Consider the following 18,088-nt stretch of genomic DNA (forward strand, 5'->3'; position numbering starts at 1 on the left):
GGATTTTCCCCTCTTGTTTTTTTGGGTTTTTTTTTTTTTTTTTTTTGGCTTTTTCTTTTCTTTCATATTTCAAAGCTGTCCTCAATTAAATGGTCATATGTGTGTGGCCTGAGACTCCTTCCCTTCATGGCAGCTCAAGGGGGCCTCAGAGCCCCTCTGATTTTTCTGTGCTCGGTTTCCCAACTGTGCCTCAACTTCACATTTTCTGCCTGATACGACTTTCCCTCTCCCTATACTCACTGAAGGTGGAAGGTAGATTCTTCTCCCACCCACATTAGCCAGCCCACAGCCTCTCTGTAACCAGAAACGATGTTCATATGCAAAAGCTTGAATTCACTGACTCTCGTTTTGGCAGCTCTCTGGAGGGAGTCTTTCTCCATGTTTGTAGTTTGCCCCTTCTGAACACTGCTGGGTTTGCTCACTCCTGTTTTTCTCTCTGCTGGCTTTGACACTTTGCCCTCCTCTTCAGTACATCACATGCCTGTTGTCCCAGGGTGATTGGTATAATTTACGATTACCTCCAAATCTTCCAGTGAGGTGAGAAATGGTATAGTCACCCTGCATATTGTCAGCTATCTTAAATGTCATGCTTTCACTTCATAGTCTGAATATCCCACGTGGAACTTGGCATCTTCCTCCCTAAAACTGTTCCCTTGTTCCCAGTATCTGTCTGTCACTGGCATCAGTTTGCTTTCAGTCGGCCAGGCTGGATCCAACCCCTTCCTCTGATGTGGCCTCAAGGTCAGGGGTCAGGGGTTAAATTCAAGGGGATGGAAGAAAAGAATGATGTGGCATTTGACTTAAAGGAGCATGACACCTCTCAGTGAAATGCTCAGTTTTCCTGGCCTGGCCTTGCTTCATTTAGTCCTATGCTTTTCTCTCCAATTGGCCCATTCTGGTTGCTTTTTCTGAACCTATGTCGTGTCCTGGCCAATGCTCATCATACCCTCTCCAAGTCTGTCTCTTACTCACCCAGATTCCACACAGAGTCAGTGTCATTTCTTCTCTGCCTGAGAGGTCCTAGCTGCTCTGTACAAATGTGAACAGGTAAGGAGGGAAGAAGGAAATACAGGGGGTGTTAGGGTTTAAGAGATTCTCATGAATCCCACATTAAAATCCATGCCTCCCTTTGCCCCAGACTTTAGACCTGCAGAGTTTGAGCCTCCCTTGGCTGTGTCTGAGGTCTATGCCCACAGCATCCTGACAGTCCTGTCTAGATAGGGTCCTGAAGTGAACAGGGTAGGAAGTGACTTTCTGGTCTCTAGAACAGTATATTGCTGGAATATTGGAGGGTTTTTTTTCTTTGTATGAAAAGCTATTAGTGTTAGTCTCTTACTATATAAACAAAAAGTCTTTTTGTATTAGTAGTAGTCTTTTACTACATACAAAAGCAAAATGCTAGAAAAATTCAAATAGCACATAGAGTTTAGAGTAGAAAGTCCCCATCTCCCAGCCTGGGTGTCTCAGTTCCCTGCCTGAGGAATAAATTGACCACTATTAACTGCTGTCTGTGTTCTCCCAGACATTTCTGTGTGCTTCTATGCGAGCTGCACTCTGCATCTTGAAATGTGTTGCTGCAGTGTGCACAGACCACTCACTCCTGGCCCCCCACCTCAAATCTCATATTTTCTTTCCAGCTGCCTCGCGTGCTGTCCCGCCAAAGTATGTAAGCGGCTCTAAATGGTATGGTCGCTGGAGCCGCCCTGAACCTGAGCTGTGTGGCTCTGCAACTGGAACCAAATGTTTAACAGAACAGCAGACCGGGGCCACTGGGAGAGGCCAGCTCCACCGTGATGCATCTCTGGAAAGTGTGGAGGTGGGTCAAGTTCCTCCCTTCCTCACTCCAGACCACCATTTCATTTAGTCATTGTGACATGGCTACAAGAGGATGTGAGGGCAGGTGGGCACTCCTGGGCATCTCAAGTTGCCAGAAGCAAGGGTACAGTTTGGGGATGACATTTTGTTTTAAAGTCTGGGGTGCCTAGGTGGCCTAACTGGTTAAGCGAATGACTCTTGATTTTGGTTCAGGTCATGATCTCACAGTTCATGAGATCCAGCCCCTTGTTGGGCTGCATTATGAATGTGGAGTCTGCCTCTCTCTCTCTGCCCTTCCCCCGCTCATTCTCTGTCTCTCTCTCAAAATAAATAAATACACTTAAAAAAAAAAAAAAAAAAAGAATTGTTAAAGTATCCCTGCATCTGTCTGCAGGGAAATTCTGGCCAGTGAGCATACTCCTTTGAGACATTAGAGCAGTGAAGAATTTGTGCTAAAAAATCACTTGTTTCTTTCCCTCTCCTGCTTATCCCCAGCTTTCCCCCACCACTGTGAGAAGGCGGGTTTTTATGGTTTCATAAGAGTGAGAAAAGAAAGGAAGATGCCTTTCTGGTGCCCCTGTAAGGTTAGGAATTTGGAAGTGCCAATAGGCCCATGGTCCCACCTGCCTCGAACACTTAAAAAATATACTAAGAATATACCACTTAACAGTTTCTCAAAGATGTGCCAGAGACCTCCCAGGGCTTTGAGGATTGATTCTAGCCCCCCATGTCCCTGAGTTGTTTACTGCTGCCAAGACAACTCAGAAAATGGACTGCTGGAGCCTCATAGCCTTCATGTCAGGAACTATCCATGGGGCAGATCTATAACTTTCAAGTTAACTGTGGACTCCTTAGATTTATTGTCAAGAATTCCAGAAGTTCCTGGTTTCTACTCTCTGTGATGTCCATTTCATCAGAAGGGGCTTTATTGGGACTTATCTTCAATAATACCCTCACATTACTTTGATTATATGTTCAACATTTGTTGAGGCAAACATATCTGTTTAAATCCTAGAGTCCATTTGCTCAGGGACATGCTATGCCTAGGTAATACCAACAAATCCCAGGCATTCACTGTTTTATCCTCTTTAACTTTGGTCTGCAGGGATGGAGGTCTAAGGAGTCTGCTCTATCTCCATTATACTGTTCTGCTTATTAAAACCATCTTTGATCCCTGGAACTAGTACATGGAGGAATGCTGTTTTTATGGTTGTTGGTTGAGCTGAATGCATTAGAAAAATGGGACATACCACCTGCTCCCAGACTCCACTCTCATTTCAGTGCTGGCATGAAGGGTGCTAAGTCTTGGTCAACTTGGCATTCCTGTGAGAATCAGATGTGGGATGCATAACACCTGTCAGAAGCAGACTTTGACTTTGTAGTCAGCCAACTCAGCCACAAAAACATGAGGTTTTTACTTGAGTCAAGTGTTTCTTGATGGCCTGCTCCCTTCAAGGTACAGCTTGCAAAGAGCACTGAGGAGTCAGTTCTTGCTATGTATCATGCTGTCCCTGGAGCTTCTGGAGGGACAGAGAGAACTACTCTCCCTCCAACTGTGTGCTGAACTGATCTGGATGATAAGGGACAGGGTGCAGAGAGGTGAGGACCATCAAGCTTGAGTCAAGATAATGTCATATGGTGGAAGATTGACCATTCTCTACAGCCATTCTTCTCCAGTGCTGGTGTTTGAAGCCAGCGCCACAAGGAGGTGTTGGTTTGGGGAGCATTTTTCTTTACTGTTAGGGTACAAGTGCTTGTTTGTGTTTTTAGTGTTAAGTACTGATGACTTTTGGTTTATGATGAGGAGCCTCATGTGTCCCTGTATCTACATTGTAGCACTTGGTCTATGAAAAGGAGCTGTTCTGTGCCAGTGGCTCACAGCCTGGGTGCAAAGGCTACTTGCAGGTGTGGGGTTTTGCCCGAGGAGCTGCATCTCACCAGCTGTTGGTCCTCTTCCTCAGTCCCTACCTGGCCCTAAAATATATCCTTCTCTTTGTTTTTCCAGAGTCTCAAGTCAGACGAAGAAGCTGAAAGTGCTAAAGAACCTCAGAAGGAGTTGTTTGAAGCACAAGGTAAAGCCATATACTCATGGTTGATGTTCCCTATCTTTGACTAGTGCTTTGAAGTTCAAGGAGATGGCTTGTTGGTCAGTGAGCCAGACGTGTTAATTTTCTGGGAAGGATGCAGAGTGGGTGCTATATCTGGTGGTCACCTTCTCCAGAGGTGGTCCCAGCTGGGAGGTGGTCACTTGGTACTCAGTATCCCCTGAGGTCAGACCCTTGGACAGAGGCTCCTGGCCAAGGGAGCAGGATGGTTGGGCCACGTCTCACAGTCTGTGAGGACCAGTGTGACCCCAGATAGCAGGCATGGCCTTGGAGTCCCAGGCCTCTTGCACTCCCTTCCTTTTTTTTTTTTTTAATTTTTATTTAATTTATTTTTAAAATTTACATCCAAATTAATTAGCATATAGTACAACAGTGATTCTGGAGTAGATTCCTTAATGCCGCTTACCCGTTTAGCCCAACCCCCTCTCCCACAACCCCTCTAGTCACCCTCTGTTTGTTCTCTATATTTAAGAGTCTCTTATGTTTTGTCCCCCTCCCTGTTTTCATATTATTTTTGCTGCTCTTCCCTTATGTTCATTTGTTTTGTATCTTAAAGTCCTCATATGAGTGAAGTCATATGATATTTGTCTTTCTCTGACTAATTTCACTTAGCATAATACCCTCTAGTTCCATCCGTGTAGTTGCAAATGGCAAGATTTCATTCTTTTTCATTGCCAAGTAATAGTCTATCATATATATATACCACATCTATTTTATCCATTCATCTACTGATGGACATTTGGGCTCTTTCCATACTTTGGCTATTGTTGATAGTGCTGCTATAAACATTGGGGTGCATGTACCCCTTCAAAACAGCATATGTGTATGCCTTGGATAAATACCTAGCAGTGCAGTTGCTGGGTCATAGGGTAGTTCTATTTTTAATTTTTTGAGGAACCTCTGTACTGTTTTCCAGAGTGGCTGCACCAGTTTGCATTCCCACCAGCAGTGCAAAAGAGATCCTTTTCTCTGCATCCCCGCCAACATCTGTTGTTGCCTGAGTTGTTAATGTTAGCCATTCTGATGATGTGAGGTGGTATCTCATTGTGGTTTTGATTTGTATTTCCCTGATGATGAGTGATGTTGAACATCGTTTCATGTGTCTGTTAGCCATCTGGATGTCTTTGGAGAAGTGTCTATTCATGTCATTTGCCCATTTCTTCACTGGATTATTTGTTTTTTGGGTGTTAAGTTTGATAAGTTCTTTATAGATTTTGGATACTAACCCATTATCTGATATATCATTTGCAAATATCTTCTCCCATTCTGTCAATTGCCTTTTAGTTTTGCTGATTGTTTCCTTTGCTGTGCATAAGCTTTTTATTTTGATGAGGTCCCAATAGTTCATTTTTGCTGTTTCCCTTGCCTTTAGAGATATGTTGAGTAAGAAGTTGCTGTGGTTGAGCTCAAAGATGTTTTTGCTTTCTTTCTCCTCTAGGAATTTAATGGCTTCTTGTCATATGTTTAGGTCTTTCATCCATTTTGAGTTTATTTTTGTGTACGGTGTAAGAAAGTAGTCCAGGTTCATTTTTCTGCATGTTGCTGTCTGGTTTTCCCAGCACCATTTGCTGAAGAGGCTGTCTTTATTCCATTGGATAGTCTTTCCTACTTTGTCAAAGATTAGTTGGCCATATGTTTGTGGGTCCATTTCTGGGTTTTCTATTCTGTTCCATTGATCTGAGTGTCTGTTCTTTGCACTCCCCTCTTAATGTGCCATGCCTGGGTGCATGCCCTTCCTGGCTGTGTGCAGTCTTGGCAACTGCCATTGGCTCTGTGTCTGTGCTCCAGATAAAATAGCAGATATGGTCCTCAGGAGCCTTGCGGGGGCAACTGGAAGGCAGGAGCAGGTGTACATAAGATAGCATTGTGCCCACATGTGGGTCTGGGGATGCTTTAAATATGCCTCCCACACAGAGCAGAAAATGCAGAAACTTGACTTGGAGAGGCAGACCACAGTTGACTTTTTGAATTTCTGCTGCAGTAAAAAGTCAACAGTTGGAACTGAGCATGCTCTAGATATGGTCCTCAAGGATGAGGGCCATTGTTCAGTGTTTAACTCAGTGGATATCAGGGGAACTGACCTGAGCACCCACCTGGGCTGCTGTACAAAGCACATATATCAGGAAGAGCAGCCAAGTGATCACTTCCTAACCATCTTGGTTTCAAAGTCTAAATCTGTGGCAGGAAAGGAAAGGCTCTTGGGGAAGGTTGTGTGTGGTGGAATTTTGGGTCTCTCCGCCTGCAGTTCCACTGGGTTAGTACTGACAGTAGTGCATGAAACTCACATCAGACCTCAGAGGATTTATTTATCTCCTCTGCTATTCCTAAGAAATAAACCCTAGTATCATAGGTGCTTTTATGGTTTTTTTACAAATTTCAGACACTTTAAGCTGGAAGGGATCTCCAAAAAGGCATTTTCCAGGGTGCCTGAGTGGCTCCATCGGTTAAACATCTGCCTTTGGCTCAGGTCATGGTCTTGCAGTTTGTGAGTTCAAGTCCCACGTCAGGCTCTGTGCTGACAGCTCAGAGCCTGCTTCAGATTCTGTGTCTCCCTGTCTCTTTTCTCCTTACCTGTTCTCTCTCTCTCAAAAATAAACATTAAAAAAAATTTTAAGGCATTTTCCTCAACCCAAAACAATGCTTTTCATGAGCACACAGGGCTGGCTTTCCTCAGGAAAAGTGACTTTTCTTATTCTTAGTTGGGTTATCAAAGTAATTAATGTCAAGGTGGCCCATCTACCCAAGCTGCTGACAGGGAACTCTAGTCATGGGGAGTCTAAGCTGCCTCTCTCTGTGTCAGGCTGGGTGGTGTGGACTGACTATGGAGGGGATTTCTGGCTTGAAGCATGGCTCATCCATGATGGCTTCTCATGGGCATCCCCAACGTCTGTCTATTCCATAAGTTGTTTCTCTGGCAAAGCTCAGAAACCTCAGTTTCTAGAAATTGATTTTTTAAAAACTAGGTTGTTTTGCTTTGTTTTGTTTTGTAAATACAAATAATGCAGCCCTCTTCCAGTGGTCTGACTTTAGGAAGTTCCTTTGAGAAAAAGCTTTCCCCACATGGACCAGAGATTCCTCCCACCCCCACCTACATTTTATTATGAAAATTTGGATATACAGAATGAAAGTGAAAGAATCGTATTGCGAATGGCCATGTACTCATCACCTAGATTCCACCTGTGATGCTTTGCTACTCAAGTGTGTCCATCTGCCCATCTGATTTCAGAGTCAGTTGCCAGCATTGGTATATTTCCCACAAGTGCTTCCACCGGGAGTGCCAGGTTTACCTCTCACTCTCCCTGCTTTAGGCCAGCTACCAGGTTGGGGTTCCGAGGTCTTCAGATGCCTCCAGAAGCCCTGCAGCCTCTCCTTGGACACCCCTCAGAGCCGGGTTCAAGACATCTGGGAAGAGCTGGGTGTTGGCAGTAGTGGCCACCTCAACGAGCAGGAGTTGGCTATAGTCTGTCAGAGCATCGGACTCCAGGGACTGGAGAAGGAGGTGAGAGGATCTGAGGTGGACCACACTCAAGGACAGCTGCTTTGCGGTAGTCAGGTTGGTGTTGGGTCTGGAGAGTTTCTTCACCCCTCAGACATTGATGTGGTTGAACCACTTTGTGGTCTGAACTCCTCTGGTAACTCCCAGTGCTGCTGCTGAGGTCTGCACCCACACAGGTCAGACATGGCCCTGAGCCAGCTTCTGAGCACCTTCATTCATAACCCTTCCTCTGCCCAGAGTGCCCTTTCACCTTCCTGCATTTCCCAGTTCTACTGCCCAGCCCAGATGTTATGCCCTCTGAGGCAGGCTACACTCCCTTGCAGGGCCAAGGGGATGGAGGTGGGCAGTGGTGATGTGATGGGGAAGCACCTCCTTGCTAAAGTCCCCCTTAGCCCTGCTGTCCTTGCTGCTCCCTGAATTGCTGGGGGCCGAGGGTGCCCTCTGTATGTATGTCTTCTTCCTGTCATCCAGCAAATTCCTTGTACAGTAGATTCTGAATGGGTATTTATGGAATTAGGAAGTGCAGGTGGCACCCATTCACAGTAGGGTGGAAACTTGTATAGATGTCACAAGACAGAGCCGAGGGACATTAGGTGTGTCCCAGAAAGTTTGAGTTTGGAAAGGACAAGCAGACGGTCCCTGGAAGGCCTGGGTGGTGGTGACTGGCATGCAGCTGTTTGTGGGTGGGGCCTCAGCACAGGTGTGGTGGCTTTTGTTTAGGAACTGGAGGACCTGTTTAACAAACTGGATCAAGATGGAGACGGCAGAGTGAGTCTTGAGGAATTCCAGCTTGGTCTATTCAATCATGGGCCCACTTCACTTCCAGAGTCTTCCACTCCCATCAAACCGTGCATGTCCTGGTCTCATTACCAGGTAAAATGGGATGATTAAGCCTTGAATCACAGGAGCAGCTGCTGTCACTCTGACCTTCAGCGTCTTCACAGACCTGGGAGTTGGTGGGGATATGTACACATACAAGTGTGTGAGTGGGAGGCCATGTGATTTAGATTCTAGAACCACATAGGTCTTCTGCTAATCTGGCATTGCCCCTCCCTAGCTGTTTGTCCCTGAGTGAGTTACTTGCCTTCTCTGAGCCTCAGGGTCTTTATCTGTAAAATGGTGCCTACCTCTTAGGGGTTTTATGAGGATTACATGGCAGTTCCTCGATTGTCTCCTCAAGAAGCCTCTCTCAGTGTACCTTCCATCTCCCTCTCTCCTCCCCATTGTGGTACAGTGAGAGCATTCTGTACCTTCCCTAGGAGTAGCTACCAGGTACTCGTTTCCCTGTACTCTTCCCATCCCGTGTTCCTGAATTTTCTCTCTCATATAAATACCAGGTCTCTGAAGATGGAGAAGAGTAGATTTTAGAAAGTTATTTAATTTTTTTTAGTGTTTTATGTATTTCAGAGAGAGAGGGAGATACTGAATCTGAAACAGGCTCCAGGCTCTGAGCTAGCTGTCAGCACAGAGCCTGATGCGGGGTCTAACCCACGAACCATGAGATCATGACCTGAGCCAAAGTCAGACGCTTAACTGACTGAACCACCCAGGCTCTCCATTAGGCAGATATTTAAGTTGTGATCTTGTTTAGTGACCGTTGGCTTAATATTTGGGTTCTCCCCATCCCAGGGTAGGAGAACCTCCCTCTTCCATCGCAGGGCATGGTTCTCTGGGAGGATTCTTGCCAATGCTTCTCTGCTGATGTGGCTGATCCTGTAGTTTGTAGGTGGCAGTGCAGGATAAGTAATGTTGTTCTCTGCTGCACTGGGTATAATCTGAGAGTCCTGTTTTTTTAATTGGAACCTGATGAGAATGGACAGAGAAGAAACTAGGAGTGTTAAAGGAAAGTGTCAGGCCATGTAAGGTCAGAAGCTACAATGAAGTTCCACCAAGTCATGCTTGGGGCCAGTGGAGGGAGGGTGCCTCCTCTGTGGTGGAGCTGCCCTTGTTCCTATGTCCCATTGAGGAGACACAACTGGACAGGGCTCTGAGCCATGGAGTGCAGGAATGAGGCCAGGAGGACCCACCTCTAGTCAGAGCCAGGTGCTCAAGGAACACCTGACTGCCCAAGAAGTGTCCTGAGCCAACACAGCCGTACATAGAGGATGTTGCATCCTGTGTGTCTGTACTCTGGCGTGGCATGGTGGTGCTGGGCCCTGAGGTATGTGACCCAGCCCCCACCTTCTCCTGCTACACCATGATATGCCTGTCCCCAAGCTCACAGTCCTCACAAAGGAAGCGGTTGGGAGGGAGACAAGGGTGATCTGGGTGCATTTGGGTATCTGAGCTTCTCCACTGTGGCCATGGCTACATTTCTGACCATTCTTGAGCTGTCCTCTCTCCTTTTGTAAATGGGGTCAAATGCCTACTTTGTAGGGCTATAAAGTACCTAGCACAACTTAGTGAGCACCCAGTTCCTAAGTGTTTATGAAGAGAGAGGGATATGGCTGAGAATAGATGAAAGTACATGGGCCTGTGAGTACCTGCTGAGGTAGTGAGTGCCAGGAGGGGAGGTGCTGGGCTGGGAGCGGGCATCAGAGGGGAGCCCTGGAAAGTTTCTAACCATGGAAGCATTGGGGGAAAGTGTTTCAGGCAATGAGAAAAGCCTGGAATGTTCGGGAATAGCAGAGACTCCTTTGAGGGGAGTTAAGAGGAGGCCAACAAGGAGGGGGTTCCTAGAGGTGTGGTGGGAGCCCTAGTGGCCAGAAGAAGGGGTCTGTTTTTCCTTATTCCTATAGCCCCAGACAGCAAATGATGGTTCTGAAGAGAATGCCAGCCTGGGGCAGAAAGCAGTCTTGCTCGATGGATTCTCATAGCCCCTAAGCCTAACAGGTCAGCTTTCTGGCCAAGAGATTTCTTCCCCTTCCTCTTAAAACTCTTTAATTCTGTCAGCTATGAGATGTGTTTCTGAGGCCTGAGGAGATATGTGACTTTGTTTGGGCCTCTTCTTTCAGGATTGTCTTGGGTTTCTTTCCACAGGCTAGATTTCTGAGCATTGGCATGACCTTCTTTGACTTTGTGAGGCCGATGCACACCAGTACTGGTTTGGGGGAGAGAGGTTAAAACCATGTCATGCCTCCCACTAAGAAACTCTTGCTGACATGTCAGGCCACACGGGTGTTGGGACATGTTTTTTGGGCCAGGCCTCAGTTAGACATTAGAAAAGCAGGCACCAGAGTCTTAGAGAAGGCAATAGGCTGGGTATCCAGAGCTCTGGGTTCAAATCCCCACTTTGCCACTTGCAGAGCTGTGCAGTCTTAGGCACACAGTATGATAGTGCCATGCCTTTGTTTACTAGTCTAGGAGACAGAGCTAATTGTCACTGTGTGAGCTGTTCTTAACAGGCTTCAATGAGACAGTAAAAGGTCGAACACGGGCTACTGAGGTTGGAAAAGATTAAAAACAAACAGGAGACACAAGTGCTCACAGGCACCTTCACTTTCTCTGCACACAGGTCTTGGAGGACGGCGGCTGCCAGACTGCCACGACGTCATCCCTGGTGTCCTTGTGCTCAGGCCTGCGCCTCTTGTGCAGTATTGATGATGGCACCGGCTTTGCCTTTCCTGAGCAGCTCATCACGCTGTGGGCCCAGGAGGGGATTCAGAATGGCAGGGAAATCTTACAGGTCTGGAACTGGTCATACATGGCTGCCCTGGAGGAAACATCTAGGCAGTGTGGGGCCGGCAGGGGACCTTGGGGCCCTTTGCTCTACAGATGAGGCTGGACAGAGAATCCCACAGACACACAGGGCCTGTGCTCTATGTGGGGAACCCAGTGTAGGAAAGGCTTGTTAGAATCACTTTCCTCTTTATTTTTTTTGCTATTAATATACAGGAAATTTTAACTTGAAAATAAATAGGCAGAGAAAACAAATCTGAAACAAATCCATTTGAAGGTAGGTTTTGGTATCTTAGACATTTCCCTCAGTGCATTGTTAGCCTTGGAGATGTTCTGCTTACCTGGACGAGGGAGGTCTGTCCCAGACAAGGGGAGAAAATTTCCTTCCTTGTGGTAGAGACGTCTTACTGAATGTCACTGTCCCACTAGCCTGAGCTTTTCCATTTTGTGCAAGACTAGCTCCATATAGTAAACCCAAATTCCTCCCAGAGCTGCTCCCTGGCTGGCCAAGCTCTTCTCCCTCCATAGCCCTTGCTTGCCCAGACCCACTCCTCCACCAGGTTGGGTGTAGAGGTGTACTGCCCTGTTGCCTCCTTCCAAGTTCCTGCATGCTCTTCGTGGGGCTGGCCCACAAGACTGTCAGGCGTCTTCTGGGGGCCAGTCCAACCTCCCCCAGGAAAACAGGGCCAGACCATTGGGGTTTGGAAGGAGCTTGCTCTGTGGCAGCCAAGTCATGTGTGCACAGGGGCTGGACAAGGATAAGAAAAGAACGCTGGGGAAAAGTGTGTGTGGTACTCTGACTGCTGATCTTCATTTCCAAATTTCACTTTGTGTTGTAAAAAAAAAAAGTGTCAACTGTACAGAAAATCATAAAGTAATAAAGCTTGCCCCCTTTTGTTCCCATTCTATAAGAGTAGCAACACCTCATGGCTTAGTGGAAGTTTCTGCAGAGCTTTTCCCCAGCACAGAAAAGGAATATATATTTGAACATTCCAGCTCTAAAAATTTTTTTGCAAAATTGGTATACAGTATATCTTATTAATTTAGGTCACCTTTTTCCTCTTGTTGGACATGTAGATTTTTTTTCTGTTCTAAATCTTGGCATTAAAATGTACATATATTCTCCTGTTCCTATGTTGATATTTCTTGGTAGGCTAGATTCCTGAAGTTACACATTTTAACTCTTGGTAGGTTTTTTTATATTGCCTCTCAAAATGTCCTTCTTAGTACAAACTAATAGTTCACAGAAGAGCCCAGTAACAACCTTTAGGATAGTCCTCCCGACACCTTGGGCAAGTCCCTTTTGGGCCTAGCCGTTGCTGAATGTGGCCACCCAGCAGCCTGGGCAGAGCCTGGACAGCAAGGCCAGCACTGGGCAGCTGGCTCTTGGGAAAGCTGGAGGCTAAGCCCTTGTCACTGGATTGGCCCCCTGGGAGGGCAAAGGGCAAAGGGCAAAGGGATTCACAGTTTTGAGCTTCTCCCTGAAACTGTGTTAGTGATTTCCTGTCATTTGGAGGTGGGCTGTCTGCCATTATAACCTGGTGAGTCTCGAATTTGCCTCTGACACTTCATAATTTACCCTTTTTATTGCTTTCCTGTTGTCAGAGAATATTTGCATTTCTTTAGTAATTTGTAATTTACCAGTTGCATTTAGGATTTGCTTCCATTTTGTTGGAGGCATTGGTGTTTACTGAACTCTCAGCACTTGGCACCAAGCAAGGACCTGTCACATTGTTTACTCCTTACTCAGCCTAGAAAGTGTTTCTGTCTCACGTGACAGATGAGGTGGCTGCCTGAGCACACATAGCCATGGAGGGAGCACCAGTGAGTGGGGCAGGCTGTCTGGGTGTCCTGGCATGCCAAGTCAGGCCCTTCCTGCCTGTGACACTCTCAGAACTGCTTACCTGTGACACTGGTGGTCAAGACCGCAGGCCACTGGCCCCATCAAGAGAACCAAGCACACCATCCCTGAAAAAGAAAGACCTTTCTCTTGAGAAGGAAGCACCAACTGGGCCAGCCCTCAGCCTGGACATGCTGGCATCACACACCCAGCTTCTCAAAACCCCTGGCATTTCAGGGAGCTTCTTACCCAGGCCCTTGAAAGTGCTCTGGGAGGAGACCTGGGAATGGTCTAAAAAACACAAGGACTATTCTTGTCTTGAGCAGGTCAGGAATTTGGGAGCTATGTAGTGGGTGGCTCTAGCCAAGGTCTCCCCCGAGATTGGTCAGATGTCAGCCAGTGCTCAGTCTTGTGAACACCAGCGGGGCTGGACCACCACTCCCAAGTTGGCAGATTGATACTTGCAGTGGCAGGAGGCCTCCATTCATTGCACCTGGCCCCTTCCTAGGCCTCACAACTAGGCAGCTTCCTGTGAGCGCCATCTAAGAGTGAGGAGGAGCCATGTGTCTTCCATACCCCAACTTTGGAAGTCATACACTGTCACTTCCTCAGTGTCCTATGTCTGACACATATTGGCCTGGGACGGGAGTATCTGGGCTTGGGTGCCAAAAGGCGAGGGGCATGGGGCTGTCTTAGAGGCTGGCTCCCACCCTTGCCATGTAATTTTTGATGACTCCTTTCTTCTTGGCAGGGAAGCAACTGCTATGACATGTCATGTCTGTGCCCTCTGTCTGGTGACATGATGGCTGGGACGTCTTTACTTGTGGAATAACAGCTAGAGTTTCCTAGTTATTCATATGCTTTACCCTGATGTCAGTTCTCTTCAGAAGCACTCTGGGAAGTGGGGGAGCAGTGGAAAGTCTGATTTTTAACTTTTATAAGTTAAAAAGGGGAGCATGCCTCATTTCCTTGTGTGACTGGGAATGCTGTGGCTCCTTCTCTGTGTCTCTGACGTTGTGCCTGCCTCTAGATGTGGGCATAACTAATTTTTTGACATCATAGAAGGAAGCACTAAATAACAATACTAAAAAAGCAAATGTATCAAGTATTAGTTATTGTCACTTGAGCAGAGGGGCATATGGATATGATTTAATATTATTATTGTAGTAGTACAATACATTTAATGTAAATGGTTTTATTCTCTTATTTTCAATATCTTGAGAGGAAAGAATGCTCCCTACTCCACTAGGCCATGGCTCATCTCTCTATTAGATCATTTTCCTACCAATAAAACTACCCACCCATACATATACTTCATAGAGATTCTATTAGTTTGAAATGATAAAAACTCAACTCAAAATGTCTAAAGGAGAGAGGATGTTATGGGCTCACATGAGCAGGCACTTGGTAGAAGGTGCCCAGAGGTGTCGTCAGGCCTCTCTTCCATCTGTCCTCTGCTTGCATCTTGGTGGTGTTGGGCTCAGCTCATTTCTCTTCACGCAGCTTCCAAGGCCAATAGGGCCCATACAGCAACTTATTTCATGGAGAAAGGCCTCTCCACCGGCCTCCTATTAGTCCCCATGATGTCCTCTGCTTCTGTGTCAGTTACTTCTTCAAGAAGAGGGTCTCTGTCCAGCCTGGGTCATATCCACCCTGATGAGGGGTGAGGGGAGAACTTAGCCTTGACAGGGACTATGGGGGAGGGGAGACCAGAGTAACATGGATGGGGGCAGGGCAGAGGCTTTACCAAAAGAAAAGTTGGCAGGTGCTGCCAACCAGGACAATGTGTATCTGGGCCTGGCCTGTTCTTAGGAAAGCCAGGAAGTATTTGGTGGAAGCACACATCCTTTCCTGCCCAATGGGCTTTGCTATTTCCAGAGTCTTGACTTCAGTATGGATGAGAAGGTGGACCTTTTGGAGCTGACCTGGGCCCTTGAGAACGAGCTCATGATGGTTGGTGGTGCCACTCAGCAGGCAGCCTTGGCCTGCTACCGCCAGGAGCTGAGCTTCCGCCAGTAAGAGCCCAGTGCGGTCGGGGAGATTGTGGGGGTACAGCTGGCCGGGTTGCCTGGAGGGGAGTTCAGGGAAATGGGCACCCTGCCCTTGTCCATCCCAAGACAGTCCCAGGGGGCAGGGGACTTGACACGCCTTTCCCACTGGCTGTCCTTTAGTGGGCACTCTTAGTGGGACAGGGAAAGAGTTAAGTCATGAGTGCAGAAGAGGGCTCCCTGTGCCTCAAGTGACATCCTCCTGTGGGGTCTGAGGGGCCTGAGGGCCCAGTGGCCTGTGTGGTAGCTGCTGCTAGGGCTTTAACAACTACAGAATTTCAGAGTCACCAGCCTGCCTTCACACTTGGTGAGAAGCTGAGAAGCTGATGTTGAGGTCCTCCATCAGTCCCTTTTAGCAAGATTCCAAAGGGGGAATTTGAACCTGACACTCATCTTGCTGACACTGGAGCTCTTGGGTGCAGACAGAAACCAGTTAGTGGAGTGTGTTCCAAGAGCAGGCAGAGGGGTCCTGGCTGGGACGGCTGGCGGGAGAGGAGAACGGAGTGTTCCTCAATATGTTCACCAAGAACAAAATGACAGGGGGCCTGAGAATGCATTCCATTTTAGCTGGGTTCAGCTTTCGATTAGCTGAGGGTTCAGGCCATCCATCTGCTCAGCAGATTGGCATAAAGATTGTGTTTGTGTTTATTGATGTTCCACAGATGCAGGGAAGAAATCATGATTTCCATCCTGAAGATTGCATCCAATTACATGCTGACAGATGAGCTTTCTGACCTCAGGCAGCTCTGAGAATAGGACTAGAGACTGTGCCTTGGGAGAGTAGAGGGAGAAAAGCTCTGTGTTCCTTCAGGGGGATAAACGGTCACCGAATAGCAAGTGCCAGGGGTGAGTGCAGAGCCTCGTGTGGAGACTGTGGTGACTAGAAAGAGTGAGAGCTACACACAAAAATCATATTCTGCTCTGAGTGACTCACCCAGATGCCTGGCTGCAGGTGTCAGGGTGTGAGCAGACAGGGTGATGAATGCCAGCCTTCTCTCCATGATGTGTCCAGTCCCAGATTAGCTACTGGGGATCCCTGGGAGAGGAGACAAGAGGGTGACATGGATAAATTCTCATCTGTTCTGGGCCATCTGGAGGTGTTGCACAACGTAAGGCTCTAGGCTCAGACTTCCTTGGTTCAGAAACCTTCTAGAAACCTTCCTTGGTAAGTCATTTAACCTCTCTCTCAGTATGTGCATCTGTAAAATAAGTATAGTAATTCTGGAAACCACTTTTAGGAGATGGTTAGTGGTAGCAATGAGGTCAGAGCATGCCCGTGCTCAGCACCCCGTTAATACAGCCCCTTCTATCATTCCTGGAGACACAGGGCTTGTCGGGCCCAGAGCAGGTATCCCCCTCTGACCCTGTCTCCTTCCTGTGGCAGGGGGCAAGTGGAGCAGATGGCAAGGGAACGAGACAAGGCGAGGCAGGACCTGGAAAAAGCTGAGAAGAGAAACCTGGAGTTTGTGCAAGAGATGGATGACTGTCACTCTGCCCTAGAGCAGCTCACAGAGAAGAAGATCCAGTAGGTCTCACGGTCATAACCAAGCACAGAGCTGTGGCTCCTCAGCAGCTGGGTGGTGATTCCCGGCTCTGGCCAAGGGTGGGTGGTGGATGTGAGGCTGCCATTAGCTGAGACCATGTTCATGAACGTGGTGGAGCTGAGGTCCTCCTCACCTGAGCCAGGAGAAATCTAGAAGGTGCACCTCTGGGGATGTCCTTCCTTGAAAGAAGATGGGTACATTTAAAAAAGTAGTCTTGCTCTTTATGATGTGGTGTCATGGTGCAGGGGCATCCAGCTACGTGTGCCTTTTGGCTGGAGGGAAAATTCTTATCCTCTTCTTTACTTATAGGGTCTGTCCCACCCAAACTATGTTTTCTGTGAGTACCTGTGGCTAGTGACATGGATGAAGCTTTTGAGAGAAGGCTGGTAAATGGTTTTAGAGCCTGTTGAAGGCACTTAATATGGTAGAAGCCCAGACCCCAAAACCTGACTTCAGGTATTGTAAGTTATAATAGGTTCAACAGACCCCTAGTGAGCGGACTACTCCATCAGTAAGCCTGGTTGCTAGACAGACCAGAGGAAAGGATTTCTGACCTTTTTTATGGACACAAAACCCACTCTCTGGTTTTTTTAACCAAAATGTGAGGAAATCCAGCCTCTGAGGATCTCCCAGACTGGGGCAGGCAAAGAGGAGATTTTCACCCCACTTTGGGATACAGTCTATGCTAGGCATCCCTGGCAGTGCTCAGCTGGTTATTCACTTTCTCAAAGCTTTTGTCACCTGGAGGGATTCCCTCAAGGATAGCAAAGAGTGTGTGCTGCAGAAAAACCGGTGTGGTACACTCAACTTTCAGCAGTGCTGGTGGTTGGGGCACAGAAGAGCTGTCAGCCTCCACTCCTCATTCTTCCTCAACCAGCCCTTTCTGTGATCCTGGAAGGAGAGAATCCTTGAGGTTCCTCATCTGTGAAATGGGAATGGTGACAGACCATCCTCTGCACAGGAGGGCGCGGGTCTGTGTTGGAGCTCTTACAGGCCCTGGTGCATGCAGCCACCAGGTACATCTCATGCCTGTGGGTTAGTGGAGCATGGGCCTCCACAAAATGTAGGAGAAAGAGAAGTAATAACTTATGTGGCAAGCCATCTCATTCCTGCACCTCTGAGATGTTGCCTCTCCCTGTCTTGTGTGGTTGTGGCATTTGAAGGTAACACTTCTTACACCAGCCCTATCAGCAGTGTACGTGTGGGTGTTATAGCGTGATGTATATGAACCTACTTATACATGGCCCTGGCTGGGCAGCATAAGGGCCTTCACAAGGACCTTTACCTGATCCCATCTGCATTATTGGAGGCTTCTGATCAGCATCTCTAGAAACGGTTGCTCCTGCCTTGCCTGGGGACTATCACAGTCACATTTACAAAGCCCTCACCCCCGGGCCTCATGGCTCACACTAGGAAGGATTGGAGGTATCCTGGGGTGCAGCCAGCTTTCCTGGAGGTCTACAGACCTGCAGGGCAGTCACAGCAGATGGGGGGGTTTCATGGCAACTGAACAGTGGGGTTGAAGCCCAAGAGCCCATTCCAGTTCATCTTCACTAAAGATGGGGTGTGCTTTCACTGTGCAGCCAGAGGTCTGCTGGTTGAGGAGCTGGTCAGCCCTTCAG

General features: G+C 47.6%; 1 protein-coding gene across 1 annotated transcript in view; it reads left to right on the forward strand.

Annotated features, from left to right (window-relative positions):
* The window catches only part of NINL (ninein like), a 194,644-nt gene that overhangs the window by 113,047 nt on the left and 63,509 nt on the right, over nucleotides 1-18,088 (forward strand). The window contains exons 4-10 of the mRNA XM_077778947.1: nucleotides 1,638-1,816; nucleotides 3,821-3,887; nucleotides 7,229-7,419; nucleotides 8,137-8,289; nucleotides 10,871-11,041; nucleotides 14,753-14,889; nucleotides 16,307-16,447. Of these exons, the coding sequence (XP_077635073.1) occupies nucleotides 1,638-1,816; nucleotides 3,821-3,887; nucleotides 7,229-7,419; nucleotides 8,137-8,289; nucleotides 10,871-11,041; nucleotides 14,753-14,889; nucleotides 16,307-16,447 (1,039 nt within the window). The remainder of the gene's footprint in view (nucleotides 1-1,637; nucleotides 1,817-3,820; nucleotides 3,888-7,228; nucleotides 7,420-8,136; nucleotides 8,290-10,870; nucleotides 11,042-14,752; nucleotides 14,890-16,306; nucleotides 16,448-18,088) is intronic.

Source organism: Crocuta crocuta, unplaced genomic scaffold, assembly GCF_008692635.1.
Source record: "Crocuta crocuta isolate KB4526 unplaced genomic scaffold, BGI_CrCroc_1.0 scaffold470, whole genome shotgun sequence".
NCBI lineage: Eukaryota > Metazoa > Chordata > Mammalia > Carnivora > Hyaenidae > Crocuta > Crocuta crocuta.